At 45.2% G+C, this 17,351-nt stretch overlaps 2 protein-coding genes across 4 annotated transcripts in view; one reads left to right on the top strand and one right to left on the bottom strand.

Annotated features, from left to right (window-relative positions):
- LOC146188388 (methylthioribulose-1-phosphate dehydratase) overlaps positions 1-15,966 on the top strand; it is a 61,007-nt gene extending 45,041 nt beyond the window's left edge. For 2 of the 3 annotated variants that reach the window (XM_084603756.1, XM_084603757.1), the window contains 4 exons: positions 3,734-3,840; positions 5,081-5,225; positions 7,672-7,729; positions 8,374-10,123. In XM_084603756.1, coding sequence (XP_084459882.1) covers positions 3,734-3,840; positions 5,081-5,225; positions 7,672-7,729; positions 8,374-8,471 — 408 coding nt within the window. In that variant the 3' untranslated portion in view covers positions 8,472-10,123. Of the gene's footprint in view, positions 1-3,733; positions 3,841-5,080; positions 5,226-7,671; positions 7,730-8,373; positions 10,124-12,797 lie in introns of those variants that run through there. The other variant, XR_014707527.1, reaches the window with a different exon arrangement.
- A 12-nt stretch (positions 15,967-15,978) lies between these two features.
- Positions 15,979-17,351, bottom strand: part of LOC146188391 (uncharacterized) — a 63,343-nt gene continuing 61,970 nt past the window's right edge. The window contains exon 5 of the mRNA XM_084603758.1: positions 15,979-17,020. Within this exon, the coding sequence (XP_084459884.1) occupies positions 16,804-17,020 (217 nt within the window). The 3' untranslated portion in view covers positions 15,979-16,803. The remainder of the gene's footprint in view (positions 17,021-17,351) is intronic.

Below are 17,351 nucleotides of genomic sequence, written 5' to 3' on the forward strand. Positions count from 1 at the left end.
GCAGGTTGTCACTGATTTTCGCACCGACACGCAAGAATCGCGCACATGAGCATGCGAGCGGCTACGCTAGAGACGCAGCGAAGCGGGTGATTCCAAAACGCCGTCCGCCGTGGCTTCGACGCAAATAAGGCCTAGCGACGACCAGGAAGCAGCACACGATCGGAGTGTCGTCGGTCGCAGCGCCCGCGGACGGCATCTCTGCGGTAACCTGGCGACATCCGGTGCTGCACATAAGCGGTGCGAATTTGTGTAGATTCGCGATGAAGCTGAGGACAGACCTTTTTTGACGCACGTTTCATTTACACGAAGGTTGATGCTGCCTTTTTAATCGGTACGGTGTTGAATCGGACCTGCTTGCTCTTTTCGCACTGCTGCACCGACGCGCACTTTCAGTCGGACGCACATAGTTTAGGAAGTGCCAGTGCGTAACGTGCACGCGTATCATGTGTACGCATCGGCCGATCGAGAAACAACGGCGCAAAACATGAGCAAAGCAGCTCGCCACATGCAGTTCGGCAGCGCAGGTTGTCACTGTTTTCCGAAGCTACACGCAAGAATCGTGCACAGGAGCACGCGAGCGACTACACTAGAGACGTAGCGAAGCGGACGATTCTAAAATGCCGTCCGCCGTGGCTGTGATGCAAAAGAAACAAGGCCTAGCGACGAGCAGGGAGCAGCGCACGACCGGAGTGCCGTTGGCCGCAGCGCCCGCACCTGGCGGCATCGGGTGCTGCACTTAAGCGGTGCGAATTTGTGTACTTTCGCGATGAAGCTGAGGGTACACCTTTTTTTCGACGCACGTTTCATTTAATTATTAACACGCCGCACAAATGGTCGATGCGGCAAAGACGAGACGGGACTACAGTACGTTGCTGCGCCGTCGGTCGGTACATAAAGGTTGATGCTGCCTATTTAATCGGTACGGTGTTAAATCGGACCAGCTAGTGCTCTTTTCGCACTCCTGCACCGATGCGCACTTTCAGTCGGATGCCACCACCTTTTCGGTTAACATCGCGAACCGAAGCGCCGAGCTCGGGTTCACGCATGCATTGCAGCACTCGAGCAGACGACTTTCGCAGCTACCGGAAGTGTGTCAGTGACGTAGAGGGCGTCGCGGCTGCAGCCAATGGCAGCCTGTCGTGGCATGTCACTCTGGGACTGGTGACGTAGGAAATCACGGCAGAATAGTCCCAAATCTCGCCGCCACGCGGAAATGGCGCAGCCCGCGAATTTCAAAAAACGCTGTTTTTAAAAATTGATAACAAATCGCTGGATTTTTTCCAATGAGTTTTACTTTGAACGAATGCTCGGAAGCATTTGTTCTGCACATTGAAAACGTTTGTCAGTGGCCTTTCTAGCCGTTTCATGCCCCTTTTAATGTATCTAACCTTAACTTAGACCCTTGTGTACTCAATTGGATCAACAATTTTTTAACAAATCGTCTCCAGTTTGTTGTGGCCAACTCCCATTCATCCACCCATTCCCATGACCAGTCAGGTGTTTCCCAAGCTACTGTACTTGGCCCCTTACTTTTCCTAATTTCTATTAATGACTTGCCAAATTACATAATATTTAACATGCAGCTGTTTACCGATGACTGTGTAATATACCGCCCCATGAATAACCGATCTGATATTACTATCTTACAGAATGATCTGCTTAAAATTCAAGAATAGTGCGACACGTGGCTCATGAAATTAAATGTTAATAAAACGTTTCATATCTCTTTACACCATCGACGTAACTACTTACTTTGTACCTATCACCTTAAAGTTCTGCTATAATTCTAGCCAACACTATCGAATGTCTAGGTATTCGTGTCTCCAGTGACCTATCCTGGTTCAGTCAGAGTATTTCTCGTATAACCAACTCTACCAATCGCGTTCTTGGCTACTTACGCCGCAGCATTGCATTAGCTCTCCCTTTTGTCAAAATAACTGCTTACACATTGCTTGTCAGACCTAAACTAGAGTACGCTTATTCTGTATTTGATCCTCACCAAACTGTTGCTACCTATTCAAAATTGAGCTCCCCATTTCATTCTTTCAGATTACTCTTATTGCACCATTGTTACCCTACTAAAATTAAACTCGAACTTCACAATCTATCTTTGGGCTGGAAACTAGCTCGCCTTTCACAGCTTGCCACCTGACAACGTGTTTATCTGTCCAGCCCATCGGTCATCTCCACCCCAATGCCATCTATCCCCAGCACACCCATACGACATTATTCCAAAAATCATTTTTTTTCCGCACTGCCCTGGATTGGAACGCCCTTCCCGGCCACATCACCTCACTGACCAACATTCATCATTTCAAGACTGCCATCAAAAGTCATTTTTTATTGTAACTGCCAAACTCCAAGCCCACCCCTCATGTAACACCCCTTAAATGGGGCCCTTGAGGATTCAATCAATCAATCAATCAATCAATCAATCAATCAATCAATCAATCAATCAATCAATCAATCAATCAAATAAATAAATATAAAGGCTGGAAAAAGAATAACAAAAGGACGACGAAATATAGTGCACGAGGGTGCAAAAAATGAGCACTCAGGAGGAACTGTGCGGGGCTCATTTGTTATCCCACACTGCGTGTCACAGTGATATCTGTAGTACATAGAGAGTGAGGGGTGGTTGTGATTGCTGGCAGTCACTGTCAACAAGTAATTGGCATCTCGTGGCATTGATGGTGGTCTCCATTGATAGATTACGGCATTATACCCTGAAAACAGGCTTTGATTAGTTAGGACAGTTAGAAAAAAAAAAAATGAAAGTTCAGATATTGTCACTAATAGCCCCCTTTTCTTTGTTGCCTGACTGCAGTGTCACTGAGACGCCATGCCAAAATCCCTGAGACTAGGCTATGCCACCGTACGCTTCCAGGCGCCCATCACAGACTCCTTGCTGCTATTCTGGTCATAGGCTGGGTAAATGTTAAGGGAAAAAGAACAGGTCTGATTTTCATGCAATCCTTTAATCAACGAATGTACAGTATGATCCACTGTTAAAGGGAACATGAGGCCGCGTTGCCGCTGCGCTTTACAAAGCACTCCCAAGAGAGCCAGTGACAAACGATTGCACAAGGTGTATGTGCTGTAAGCAAGGCCAACTGTTCTTTCCAAGCACGCACTTGGTGCCGTCCATTCTTGCCAGGGGTCGGTGACAGCACTTTGCAAAGTGTTTAGGCCACGCAATCTCACGTTCCCTTTAACACTGGATTGCACTGCACCTTTGGGCCCCAGCAACAAACAAAAAGTTTTGCGGAATTCCTACAGTAGCCCTTGATTCAGCATTATTTGTGCAGATGGCTGCTTTTTTTTTTATTCGCTATTATTATAACCCACATGAGGACAGATCTCTCAACTTGAATGGTGTTACGAAATTCCCGGGATTTCATGAGGCCACATGGCATGACTGAGTTGGCAGGGGCTCTAGTCGCATGACTTAGCCTAAAGCGATGGTGATAGGATCGATGCACTACCTGCTAATAAGTGGTACAGAAAAAATAAGGTATGTAGGAAGTGACAGTAAACACATTGGCCGCAATGGGAGAAACCTGTAACAGCCATGTTACTTTTAACGCTGTGACATTCCACCATGAAGCTGACTTGAGTGTCCTTATAATTTTTTTTTTTTTCTTATAGTGATCTTCTTGGAAGTGTGATGAAATTTCGGTTGTTTCCAAGGCCTGAGTTTTGTTGGGCGCCTTCTCTTTTGTTTCGTGCATAGGCGAGCATGCGGGCGGCCATGGAGCAGTATCCGGACACGTGCGCTGTGCTGGTGCGGAGGCACGGTGTCTACGTCTGGGGCGACTCCTGGCAGCGCGCCAAGACCATGTGAGTGGCGGCCATTCCTTGCATTTGGGCAGCAGCTGTGCAGTATCTATTTTTGGTCTTTCTTTTTTTGCTTTCCTCCACTCTCTGCATATTGGAAGGGCGCGTAAGATGGAAAAAGAAATTACGAGAGTTCAACGCTGCTGAACCAAATATTGAGCAAAAGCATTATCTGCGGGTGACCGAGCATTATTTTTCTCTTTTTCTTCTTCCTCAGCCCACATAAAAAGCCCCGCTTTAACCAAGCCATATGAACGTGCCTTAGTGGCCTATAGCGGTAACATGAATGCCAGGGTCATAGCAGGCTGATTCTGACATAACCGTTCCATGTGAAACGAGAGACCCAAGTTGGCAGCTCCTGCCAACTGAGCGCCACGCCGACCGCTTGAGTTGGGAGCCCATCGCCCGCTTTTGTGTCACGTGGGGTGTGACGTCACAGCGTCACGTGGGTAAGACGTGACTACCGCCGCGCTACGCTGAGGCTCCAAACCTAGAGTAGTATTGCTTTCGCAATAAAAATAGAAAAAAGGGTTGTCAGTCTGCCTAAGTAGCTGTTCTGTGAGGGCAAAGAGGTGTCAGGTTCTTTAGCACGCAGTGAATGTAAAACATTCATGGAGTGCTCAGCAGCCTTTGCCTCAAAATTTTAGAACAGTCATTAAGCAGTGGAACTGGAAGAAGCCACAATATTGAAGTAAAAAAATTGGACTGTCCTTAGTCCCAAGAGTGTACCTCTATTTTAACGTTCTAAGCCAGGGTAGCTCAAACTTCTACCATTGGTGGGCTGGCTGCACTTGGCAACAGCTTTCCTTGGCAGTGTATGAAAGCTGATGTTGAAAAGCTTAGGAATGGATCCCAGTGTGTGAGCGCTTGCATAAGCATGAGAGTGGCGGCTGTGACAGTGTTGTAGGGCGCATTGGGAAGAGGCTCCTGTGGCTTATGTGGTCATGTTCATGTTCTTGCAATATCACATCGAAGTAGCTTTAAGTCTTATAACATTTATTTTTTTCTTTTTACTTTTGGTGGGTGCTTGTCGCAGGTGTGAACGTTTTCCTCTGTAGTGTCTCTTCTGTAGTCATTCCTCGCCTCTCCTCCTCGTCCATCGAAGTGGAATCTGAGACTGTCCGGAAAGGCTTATTTGTGCTCACTGCACGTTTCGGGTGGTGGTGTCTGCAGGTGTGAACATTATGCTATTGAGAAGGAGTGAGTTATGCTCACTGTGGGCTTCGTTTTTTGTTGCTTGTAGGTGTGAGTGTTACGACTACCTTTTTGACATGGCAGTACAGATGAAGCAGCTTGGACTCGACCCGACACTGCCACCCTCGTCACCATCCCAGCAGCAGCAGCAGCAGCCAAGTGGAGCAGCCACCACTCTAGCTGAGGCCGTCCAGGCAAGTCTCCGCTGCAGCATCATTTAGTCAGAACGTGTGTAGTCAACTTCAGTGCCGTTAGACCTAGAGCTTGCTGTAAATATTTGCTAGGCGATTTTGTCTGCATTTTATGTTTGATTTTGTTTTTATTTTGCACTGTCCTTATGTGCAAGAACTGCGTATAATGAAAGCAAGACTGGAACGAGATGCTGTGTCTCAGTTGGGTCATATCTTGATTTAGCTGTAACATGAAGTCGGTTAGTTCAAATATTGTTCTGAAGTTCTGTTTCTGCTGGCATAAATTTTACTGTATACTTCAAACCGATGGCTGACACCTGCCTGGATATTTGAAAAATTTGGTTGGTATGCGTTAAGGGCTGATTTCATCATAAACCTAATGAAGTGGCATCTTTTTGGAATGGCGAATTAAGGCCACAGAGTGATGGTAATGCTTGATAGGTGGATCGCCCCAGCCCCTGAACTCTCAACACTAAAACGAGCCCACAAAAATTCCGAGAACACTGTGGACTTTACACTGCAGAAATGCAAAAGCCTGAACATTACTGGTGCACACGGTGCATCACATCTGCTCTCATTATCATTATCAACTAAATTCACCGTAATTATTATTGCTAATGTCACCATTAACATTATCTATAATTGCAGCGTCATTGCTACTGTCATTCTCAAGGTAGACAAGGAGAATTCCCGGGTGTGACGCAGTTGGTTAAAGTGCTCGGCTGAGGATCCGAGGGATGGAGGTTCAGTTGCCAGTGGAGACAGAATTTTAAATAATGACTTAGTAACTAATAACAAAAAATAATTAATTGCCTATAATTTTGTAATTCATGACCAATTACCACTACTAAATTACTGAGTTATGTTGATGACATCATCAGTTTGATTGACCAGACTTTTGCTGACTAAATGTTTGAAATTGCTGCCTAAACGGATGTGACTTCACATTAGCTATGTAGTGTGACAGAAGCATGTGGCAGAATCATGGCTGACAGTATGAGCAGTTAAAGGCTTTCGCTTTGGTACGGCTTGTGGACTGCTGAAGCAGGTGCCTGAAGAGCAGATGAGGAGCTTCACTACATCGCTGCCTTTGGGTGTTAGTTTCACTGTCATGCCTTCAGTACTTGGTTTAGGCAGTGTCTAGTGGAGGGATTAAGGCATCCCTCTCCTTTACCAATGTCACTCGCTCCTTCATACCTGCGACTGGTCAAACTTTGTACCATCCTAGTCGGTAGCGTTCCTTTGTCTGGTTCATTAAGGTTAAGGGAATAAATTTCCAGCGGCTGCGATTATTAGGGGCATGGGTATTGTATAGTCAACAAGCTTGAGACCGTCACGTAGCAGGCAAAATACGGGTTCCCGTTGGCCTGCCAACCATGTGTTGTTGGGACCACGCGACGAAGTGCTGGGCATATTTACGACACAAGAAATACATCGCAATGGAAGCGTGAACTCTATTCTGTCAGAGTGCATACTCCTAGGTTAAATGGAGACTTCTCGAGAACGGTGTCATGAGGGTAGTCTATTGCAGGTACCAAATTGAACATGAATAGCGCAGCGGCTGATTGTTTAAAAAAAAAATTGAATAGTGAAAGAACCAAAGTGCAATTCAAATCGAATATCGGCACAATTGCTAACTGCTTGTATGGTTATTTATTCAAGATCAGTATCGGCATGAAGCAATGATGCGTTAGCTGCACAGGTCTGCGTCTTGGGGAATTGATGTTATAGGCGTCGAAATTCCCAGGAATGAACCTCACTTGTGGCACGCAGCTCCAGATGAGATTATTGGCTAGGTGACTGTCATGCCATGGATGGAGGAAAATGCCTTTTTCTACTGGTAACAATGGCAAGCAAGCGACCTAGGGCCAAAGCATCGGCTGAGTCACATGGGATGCAAGCACCTGCACATTGTTCATAACAACCAGCACTGCACCTCAAGATGGGAGCAAAAGTGGCAGTTAAAAGCTTGGAAGTTTTGGAAGCTTGTAATCTGCCTCGCACTCTTGCTTTTTGTGTACAGGCAGATCGTTAGCATACCTGAGAACCTGAGCAGAGGGACAGTCTGCACCCTGACTGAGTGAAATCCAGTGGTGTTATAGAGGGCACATGCCTTGCTATACTACGCAGTTAGGCAGTGCCATTGCTATTCAACTCATTGAGAACTTGTTTTCTCTGATACTTCTCTCAGAACACTAATAGGCACAGAGCATGGCCTCTACACCTGCGGCACTGTGCCTACTCCACTTCCCTTACCTGAAGTTAGTGTGTGCAATTAGAAATAGATAAGAATAACATTGCCCAGCCTGCACCGCCAATAGCACAATGAGCTTAAACCAATATGAAATAAAAGATAGGGAAAAAGAAAATTTTACGTTGCAGAAAAGGAAAAAAAAAAGCCCAGAAAACTTCCCTTGCCTGTGGTGGCTCAGTGTACTGTTGTATGCAGGTTGCCACAGCAGAGGGAGACTCGTCAGCCCCCGTGGAACCGCCTGCCAGCCTCACTGGTAAGCATGCTGTCTTCTGTGGAGGCCATTTCTTGGCCATTTGTTTCTGCGGTGTTACTGAAATTTTTCCACGATGGGTTCGCTCATAGCACACACTTTCATTAGCTGCAATGTCATTGGACTAGGCTTATTTATTTCTCATGGCTTCATGGTTGTGCTTGCGATTTTATGGCAAAACTACAAGTTATCAACGTTCCTCTCAGTGAGACATCTTTTGCCACCAGGAGCTAGTTGCCATCGCGGAGTTCCTTCCGTTCCAAGGTTTTCTTGGAATTCTGCAATCGTGGGCCTGCCCTCTTCTGGTCATGGCTGATGAACTTGTACTTCTCCAATAACACTCATTGTGATTGACATTCCTCACAAGCAGCAAGGCTTTGCTGTGACATGATAGTGCATGCAGTACACGATAGTGTATTGCTTTTTGCAGTTATTACTAGGAATAGGTGCTGCTGGCACCCCACAGTTACTTTTGCTCCCGAGGTGAAGGTTGCTGCAATGAGTCATGGTGTTCATATTGCTATCGAGAGGCAGAATACAAATGCAAAACCTACTTACCATGGTGTACCTAATCAAAGCCACAAAAAGTTTTTCTTTCTGGCTGCTGTGCTAGGTTAGTGAATCATGACGGGTGTTGTTCCGTGCAGCGCTGGGTGGTGAGCTGACCGACCCCACGGCATTCACGCTCAACCCCAATGGCACCGTGCCAGCCGAAGGGCCAACCACCTACGTGGTCTACATGTGAGCGTGGAGGAGGCCTAGGATGGAGAGCGCCACGGGGTCCTCCCAGGAGAACTGCCACCTGTGAGCGGTACACCTCAATGCACCTGCATCTGCACATGGTGTTATTCGCAACGTTTCAACAAATGTGCGTGCTCTGGAGGGCGTTACCTATTACCTTGGGAGGAGGCCGTAAAGAATTTGTGTTTTTGTCCTGAGAACGCTACCTACTTTCTTCAAATGTACAGAAAGCACTGCATTCAGCTGATAGTTAGTCCTTGAGTACTAGTGAAAAAGCACATTTTTTGTCTGTTGCAAGTGAGTTTTGCTCTGAACAAAGTTCATTGTCTAGCAGCAACAGCTTAATTCATTCCAGCATGCAAGTGGGCTGTTCCCTTTGGCATTCCAACTGTCTGTATCTACGCCTTGTTGGGACATCCGATGGAATTGCAGAGTTGATGCTTTGTTGTGCGTTGGCTGTTTGATGGTGATGGTGGCATGGTTGTGCCAAAATCTTGTAACTTCATTCTGGTACTGGCTTTTTAACTAAGCTGGGGATTCAGTCTCATCAATGTCAACCTTATTCAAAGGAATCTGTTAATAGGGGTGTGTGAATACCAAGTAATAAGTCTTGAATCGAATATATCAAATCAAATCAAGAGAAAACCTAAATATCGAATAGTTTGAATATCAAACTTTCTTCGGTAGAGCCAAACATATGCAGTGCCTTCAAGGGGCCTTCATTCAGGCTTCACGGGACTAAAATAAATCTTCGAATTATCTCAAGTTTGAATTATCCAATGACATTAAGAACTGCCAAGAACTGTTTGCTTGACAGTACTTTTATCTGAATGACGGTTGGAATACAGATCTGCATATGCTTTAAATGAAAGCTAAGCGACGACAATATTTCGCCATTTCTTCTGGCGCTTTGCTCAGCTTTGCACACACTGTCGGGAATGTTCACCAGAACCGTCATTTTCTCTACGGCCCGTTGTGCAGTGTGATGCAGTGGCACTGTTTCACAGTTTACGCTTCGTTCACTTCCCATGCCCAAGACAAATTGCCGGGACTGCACTCTTTTTCAAATGATTCAAATTTTCGAATTGAGGGTCAAATTAATGAGATTTTGCTGTATTTTGATCTTCTTTGCACCAGCATCGAGCCTGTTGCAAATGTATAGAATAGTTAGCCATTCAAATAGTACTGTCGAACCTTGATATAAAGAACCTCAATATAACAAAATTTGTGATGTAACGAATTTTTAAAAATTTCCCAATCTCTGCCCTTTGAGCAGCATGTATTTTTTTCCATGATTTAACAAACTAGTTTTATGCTGCACTTTCAATTCAACAAAGCCCTTGCGCATAGCATGCATGTACCAGCAGCCATCATGACAATCGGATGGGAACAAAAATTTCAGCCCTGACACACCGCATTTTACATCTGCCTTTTTACATGCCAGTTTTGCTGGCAGTCTGGAATCTGCGGGTGAAACAAAATAAAGATTACAGGGGCGTACCGCCGGGTCATCCTTTGCGTGCATACAAAACCCTGTGCAAAAGTTTTAGGATGCGTCATGCCATGACATCACTGGCCAGTTGGAATGACAAAGTGCTAATTGGAAATACTGTATTTACTAGGGTAATGAACCCATTTTTTTTTTTTCAAGAAAAATCTACCTAAGTTTGAGGAGAGGGTTCAATATGCGGGGAAAGTTTGGATTCATTCCTTTTTTTTTTTACAAGTTGTCTGTCCCAGCCATCAAACATCAAAGAAATCCCGGTCAGCTGTGATCATGAAGCCAGCTTTCAGCATCACTTGCTTCAAAAGGTGCTTGCTGCAATCATAGTGGATCGCGCCTGCCCCACCTACCCTAATGCTGCCCGATAAAGGCTGATAAAGTGAACTTACTTGAAAAGTAGGCTTGCGCAACACACCGTAATGTTCTCACTGCACAGCAACTTGCGGTGCTGCCAAGAAATACACTGGACTGCAAACAGAGAGATGCGCTAACGACTAGAGAATATTTTTTTTTTCAGGTTTTCATTGGCAGAAGTGGGAGTATGGTTTAGAGTAAGGGTCTTATGCAAGTAAATATGGTACTCATGTGATGCTGAGCAAAAGATTGTCGCACTCAAGGTAGCCGCGCCGGTTTGGGCGATGCGGACAGGCTAACCTAGTTCATTGTTATACAATATCCCTGTTAATGTCCCTAGGTTAGCTGATCTAGAGACTTGCCTCTGTTCGCAAACATTGGATAATGATTTACCAGAGGTGACATCTGGTGGGGACTTTGAGTACTAGGCACTGCACTCGCTCTTTGCGCACGCGGAGAAAAATTATGTATTCGTGCCCACTTGCTCACTCATTATGTGCTCCTGATGTACAAAATAACATCCTTCGCCCTTGTTAGCACTATTATTGCTAAAATTTCTTGTTTATTTCCTGCATATGTAATCTGCAAGTTCCCAGCCGTGTTCCACGAACCTGTTACTTCATTTGGCCAGCTAAAACGTAGCAACTTCGACATAACGAAATTTGTGATTTAACAAAATTTTCGGCTGCAAGTAAGACTTCGTTATATCAAGGTTCGACTGTACTAGGTATTCAGTTCAAAAATCAAATAGTTTGGGAACTTGTTATTTAATTGATGTGTGGTTATTTGAATATTCGCACACCCCTATCTGTTAATTAGAACTCCAGGAAATGTGAACGAAATTCTTATCTGCTTTGTGTTTGAATTGTATTGACAGTTGGCTGAGTAACATTGCGAGGAAGTTGAGTTTCGACGTTTTGTCTTGTTAGGAGATCCAAATTGAATTTACCACTTCCTGTCCACTAGGAGGACTTTCTGTAGCCATGCAGCAAAAACTACATATCTGAATTGTTATCAGGCCTAAGCATAACTCTAATTATGTACAGCTGCCTGTTTCACTCTACTGACAGTCAATCACAGTAGAATTGGGAAAATGTTTGATTGCTTATACTTCTGCACACTCTGTCTTTCTTTTCATCCATCTTGGGGAAAGGTGCATGAAAAAGGCACATGGTGCTTCCTCAGTTTCTCGTTGCACTTAATTGCTTCTACAGCTGTGCAGATGGTTATACTTACCTAAAACAAATCAGAGGCCCCACCCTATTTATTTTACGAAAATTTTTTGTTTGGCAGAAATTTCCAGCTTCTCCTCGCCTACACTTGCCATCATGTGTGCTGATATTCATTTGTGCCACCTTGGCGCATCAACCCTACCATGTTTTGAAGCGCCAGTGTTCATGCGAGACACTTTTCTGTTGTAGGGCCAGAGCTGTTCTATTCGATTGTTAGCCTGTGATATTTCTCACTTTGGACGATGCAAAACTCGTGCCTGATTCTTCAACCTGTTGTGAAGAGGCAGGGGCTTCCATTCGACTGGTGCAGTTAGTCATTGTTCGTGCGGCCACACTGCCAGTAGCCTGACTTGAAAGTAATGGCCCAACCACAGAAGTTTTCACTTTAAAGTGGTGATACAGTGCAGTAGGCATATGGCACTTCACCAGCACAAAGTGGTCATGTGAGAAGTGAAATGATCTGCCAATCAAGCTAGAAGTGTACACTTGTCTCCACCACACTCTGTCTCGTGCACTGCATTAATGCACCTCTTAGGCTGTGGGGAGTGTGAAAGAAGCAGTGTGTGTTCGAAATGTTATGCACTTTGCAGTCAAGACGTTCGTATGAGCAGTTTGAGATGCAAACTGTTCTGGGCATATTCTTTTTCGAATTTGCTGAATGTAAATCTGTGGCCATGCGCTTGAATGTACAGCAGTAGTGTAAATGATAACTGGTGCTGTGGGTTTACGTCTCTCCCAAGATTTCCTCACCACAGCTTCCAAGTGCTTTCTTGTTTTCTCTCTCTCTTATCAACCTTTGTAATTGATCTAGCACTTGGAATCAGGTGCTTCTAAGCAATCTTAGCTTTCTTTGAACCTTAAAAAATTGTTCTTCCGCTCTTTCGGCTCAGTGACGAACAACTCTGTCCATTGCTCTGGCAGTATTCTTGTACAATTTGTTTTCTGCAAATTGGTGGGACCACACTGGGCCACTGCAGAGTAATAGACTATCACGGATTACTAGTGGTTCTTGATTGGACAAGAAAAAAAGAAAGGGGCCATTATTGAGCTAGCAGTCTGTAGCCTTTTCCTCGCTTGATGTCGTATAACTTCTCGCTGGAGTCGCTTTGTTTTAGCTATGTCAGAGACTGTGTGTCCTCTGCCTTGGCTTCTGGGACAGTTTTTCCTACCTTTATGCACTCTGGAGTTCAATATGCTGCACTGTATAGAGCATCGACAGTGTGTCCTTGTGGCATTTCAGCATTTTGCAGGTGCCCAGTTAGAAAGGACGTCCAGAGAAAAATCTACGGTTGAGCACTGGTGTGACGAGTTTAGTGGACACTTCCGTGTCACGTGCAGATGTGCTGTTCTCAGCAAAATTCTGTCATTGCGAAAACCAAGTTCCTGATGAGCTGTGTTGTGTTTGCTTGCTGTGTTTCTGTGTGAATATATTAGTGATTTTTTATTTTTTTTTCATTTTTCTGCAAGGTTTAGTGCGGCTAATGTTGCCGCAATACCTTATTTTGCTCAAAGCTGTACATAGAGAGTGTGTTGCTCACTTCCTCAACTGGCAAAGAACTCGGTGCTTGCTCACTCATTGTAACATGTACTGGGTCAAAGCAGTAACTTTTTTTTTTTTAATGTCTTCACAGATGAGTAGGGCATTAGCGAATGGCAAGCCTTATCGAGGCCATTTATTCATAGGTTGTACTGACAGTCACGTTTATTTTGCCACAGTTTGATGTGTTGACACTAAGAAGCTGTTGATAAAGCCTTCTTTCTTTTGTAAACCGTCTTGCTTCCAGAATCTTCCTTTCGCAATGCAGATACACTCAACGGTCACAAGCCAGGCTGGCTGAATGGCTTTGGTGTATATGGCAGCTGATGTTGAAGGTCGCGGGATCAAAAGTGGGCCACAGAGGCTGCATTTTAAAGCGCAGGTCTTTGGCGTCCGTTCCTGCATTTCGCGTCGTCGCCGTCGGCATTGTCCTTTGTAACCAGCTCCCCCTCCCTCTTCCTCCATAGAAGTGACCGCGCGTGTTCTCCGCTGCATGTACCCCCCCCCCCCCCCCCTCTCTTTGTGTGTGGCGGCGATGGTGTTCTCCGGTTGTCGAAGCGTTGACTCGCTATCAGCGGATAACAGTGTGTGCATCCCAAGCCAAAATGCAGATCCACGTTGTGTTGACTCGCTAGCGGCCTCAGCTGCATCACTCAGTCCCTGCGATCTCTTCGCCACGCAACGTTCCTATGGGCCCACGCGCTGCCTCTCGCAACCTCTCGATAACTTAATTGCTGTCTTCATTTCTTCAACCACACAGCTTCCTTCATGACAGTCAATAAATGCTAGGGGAGTGTTTCTTGAAGCAATATGTGTGAAAAATAAAGTAGTTGTCTGTAATTGTACATGGTTACATGTCTTGCTCGAAATCTTTGCCTCAATCTATCGAAAAATGTGAAACAGCTCATGAGCTGCACTCAAATTCTGATTAGGAAGTAACATAATGTTGGCAATTTTTTTTGGGTGCGAAATGAAAAACTGCCTGTGTGTTGTGTGATGTCGCTGCATGTTGGGGAACTTGAGATGGTCTAAATGGATTTATGGATGATATCCCCCATAGCCCATGTGTTGCTTGGGGATGTTAAACAGCACATCCTAAAGCACACAACGATCTTAACAGCACATCATTTTTGGTCCTGAGAAGACCTTATTCTTTTTTCTTACTTGTGCCAAGAATACTGGTGCGACTGGATCTTTTGAGAAGAAAAGAAGCATGACATTGTATTCGTATGCCTGTTATGGCGGTATAAAATTTTTCAATAATGAGTAAATATGAAATACACTCATGCTGAAGAGTGTAGCTGCCATGACCCTCTGAGGAATGCTGTGTTGGGCATCCTTGAACAGTGCATTTTTGCAGGTTTACGTCTGCAATGTCTTGCTCATATTTTCTCACAGCTTTATGGCAGACCAGTTTATTCACTGTTAAAGGGCAGAACAATAAGTAAAAGAAAAATTTTTTTTTTTTCGTCTCTTGGGAGCAGCTAACCTGCAAGTGAGGTTGTGAATAGTAGCCGAAGCATCTCTGAGTGCTCTCCCCCACCTTCCAGCATCTGCCTATGGCTCACTGCCAGTTTCCTAGGTGAATGCTAATTAAGCTGCTCTGGCATTCAGAGCACCAGAATATTCTGTTCTTATGTGGCAGTGTACTCGATCCTGGATGTGTGCAGGGTTTGCGGAGTGTTTTATTGTCCAGAGCCGAGTTCTGTGTGCCCTGAGAGATGAAGAGTAGAGGGAACAGCTGCAAGAACACTGTGGTTGTGGAGACAACTGTAGGTCAGTCGACATAACGGTCCTTCCTGATTTTCTCTTTTCTCCTTGGGCTCAAGTGACGGTAGAAGTGCGAAGCAAGCTGGCTGCTAACTGCACTGTATGCTATAAGAATGGAGACCAAAGTCAGAGCACCGCGGCGTCGCCGATAGGCAATGCATGTTTGCCTATGACCAAGGTGTCCTCTGTCTATAAAGTCACAGTGCGCAAAAAAATGTCCACCATTCAGTGTTCTTATCTTTCTTGCAATTCTAAAGCAGTCTTTTTAAATTGCTTGTTTATAATTCCTCTGTTAGCTGCTCCCTAGTTTGTTTTGATGCGCCTCTGGAATTTGGCTTCTCAGACTCGATAAGTGTTTTCTAGATTTGCTAAAGAATGACCACTAATAATGCATTATAGACTTCATGGGTGCGTGAGATTTCGTCACCACTTTATGTGACTCAAGGCTGGCTGCCACATAAGAGCCCGTTAGCTTCACAGCTTCGCAGTGGAGCTCAGAGTTATATTTATTTGATGCACTAATCTAAATAGGCCACCACATGTATCATTTTCTCGGGATCAGCGTACCATATTCTTGTGGTTAATGAGGTTCTTGCACAGTGTTGTGCTCTGGAGCGCGTCGATCCTTGGCCTCTGACAGAGTTAAATCTCCTCAAATGACGGCCACAGCATCTAGCTTGTTTAACAATGTGAGTGTGCTATTTTCTCCTTCGTTCTTTCCTTCTTAAGCTCCTTCATCCCACTTCCCCGGTGCAGACTAGCCAACCAGAACATCCTTCTGATTAACATCTACACCTTACAGCTGTCTCTGTTGCACGTTCTGCCTAAAGTTCAAGCCCAGAATAAACACGGACTGAGGGGACTCATAGACATAAATACACCATGAGGGACGGTAACAAGTTTATTGCATTTTGTGGTTATACAAAGTGAAAGCAATGAAGTAAAGAGGATGATGCTCCATTGGACAATATTCTGCTGCCATGTTGGGCCGTTGGGCGTCCACATGGCATTTCCGAGATATACATGTGTTAACATGGTACGTATAGAGGTGAAATGAGAACCTGAGAATGAACGTAAAAACACAAGAAACAGCAGGTGCAAGAGAAATGCATCGCAATATTAGATGATCTAACACAGCTGTCATAAAAAGGCTTGCTCTACAAAGTTGTATTTTGTAGAAACTCATCTCGCTTGGTGCGCTGACTTCACCTTAAGCCATTAACAGCAGAAAGCGACCACATATATGTTTTGAATTATCTCTCGCGCAATCAGTGTGCCTTGCGAGTGTTTGATTGATCTACAGCACCACCTCATTGACGGCATCTAATGTCTGCGATGCAATTTTGTGTGATTTATTGGGAGATGCAGCTTGCTGCGGCACACAGTGGTGGAAACCTTCGAAGCACTTCGGGCTTTCATAGCTGTGCTGTGAATTAAGGCTCTTCCCCAATAATTGCTGTGCTTTAAATTCATGCTGGGGGCAGATCAAATCATTGATTTATCCTGGTAAAAAGGAATCATGTGACACCTTCTGTGTGTATGGATGTTTGGTTTTGCAGCAAAATATGTGCTTATGAATTTGCGAAGTTCTACCGCTCAATTCTTACCTGCTATGTCAAGGTCAAGAAAGGCTGTGTAGTCATCCCCTGAAAGCAACTAACGGCCTTACGCAGCTTCAGGGATCCCAGTGTATAAAACCATCCTGGTGCCACTGCAGTTTATTTGTAAGACTGGAAATTGCTGGCGACGCCTCTATTAAATTTAAATCATTTTTCACTTATGAAAGCTTCCTTTTCAATGCAGGTGGCGTTTTTCTCATTAAAATGTAGTATGCCATTCTATTGACACAGGGAATTATAAAGTTAAGTTTGGTCCTCCAGATCTAACAGTTGGGTACCGCTTGCTTGTTCTCTCGTGCAAATTGAGCGGCGTCCGTAGCTTAGACAAGGGCACCGATTCGCGTCAGCAGCCATCCGCCAAGTGCAATGGCGACCACGCTGGCCATCGGTCTGTCTGCGGCGCTGTCCGGGCATCCGAAACTGCCCACGTAGGCGGACATCAAGTCCCGGAAGTGCTGGCGTCCTGCGGCTGCGCTCTCGGGACACACGGCCTCGTTGGCATCGTCGAAGCAGTCTCCGACCAAGGCTGACCACTGCCTGCAAAGGAAGTGACATAGGCGTGCTATATAAGATGCCAAACTGGCCTGTTATTGACAGGCATCTATGTAACAGTTTCACAGCTCTGATTATGAAACATACTGAGCTGTGGTGCTGTGTAACGAAGTTTACATGAAACAGTGCATGCCGGGCAGTCTGCCATGCTGTTGCCAGCAGGTGACGCAACGGAAGGCACAGTGCATACCAGGCTGCAGCGAATATTGACCGAGTGCCTTGTCATTTTCGATGGTCCACCAAATAAACACAAAGCATTATTTCGCTATGTTCACAGATTTCTGTCCGCAGACCGCGTTCGCAGGCCGTGTCTGCA

This window comes from Amblyomma maculatum, chromosome 5, assembly GCF_055883805.1.
Source record: "Amblyomma maculatum isolate TAMU_Amacu chromosome 5, ASM5588380v1, whole genome shotgun sequence".
Taxonomy (NCBI): Eukaryota; Metazoa; Arthropoda; class Arachnida; order Ixodida; family Ixodidae; genus Amblyomma; species Amblyomma maculatum.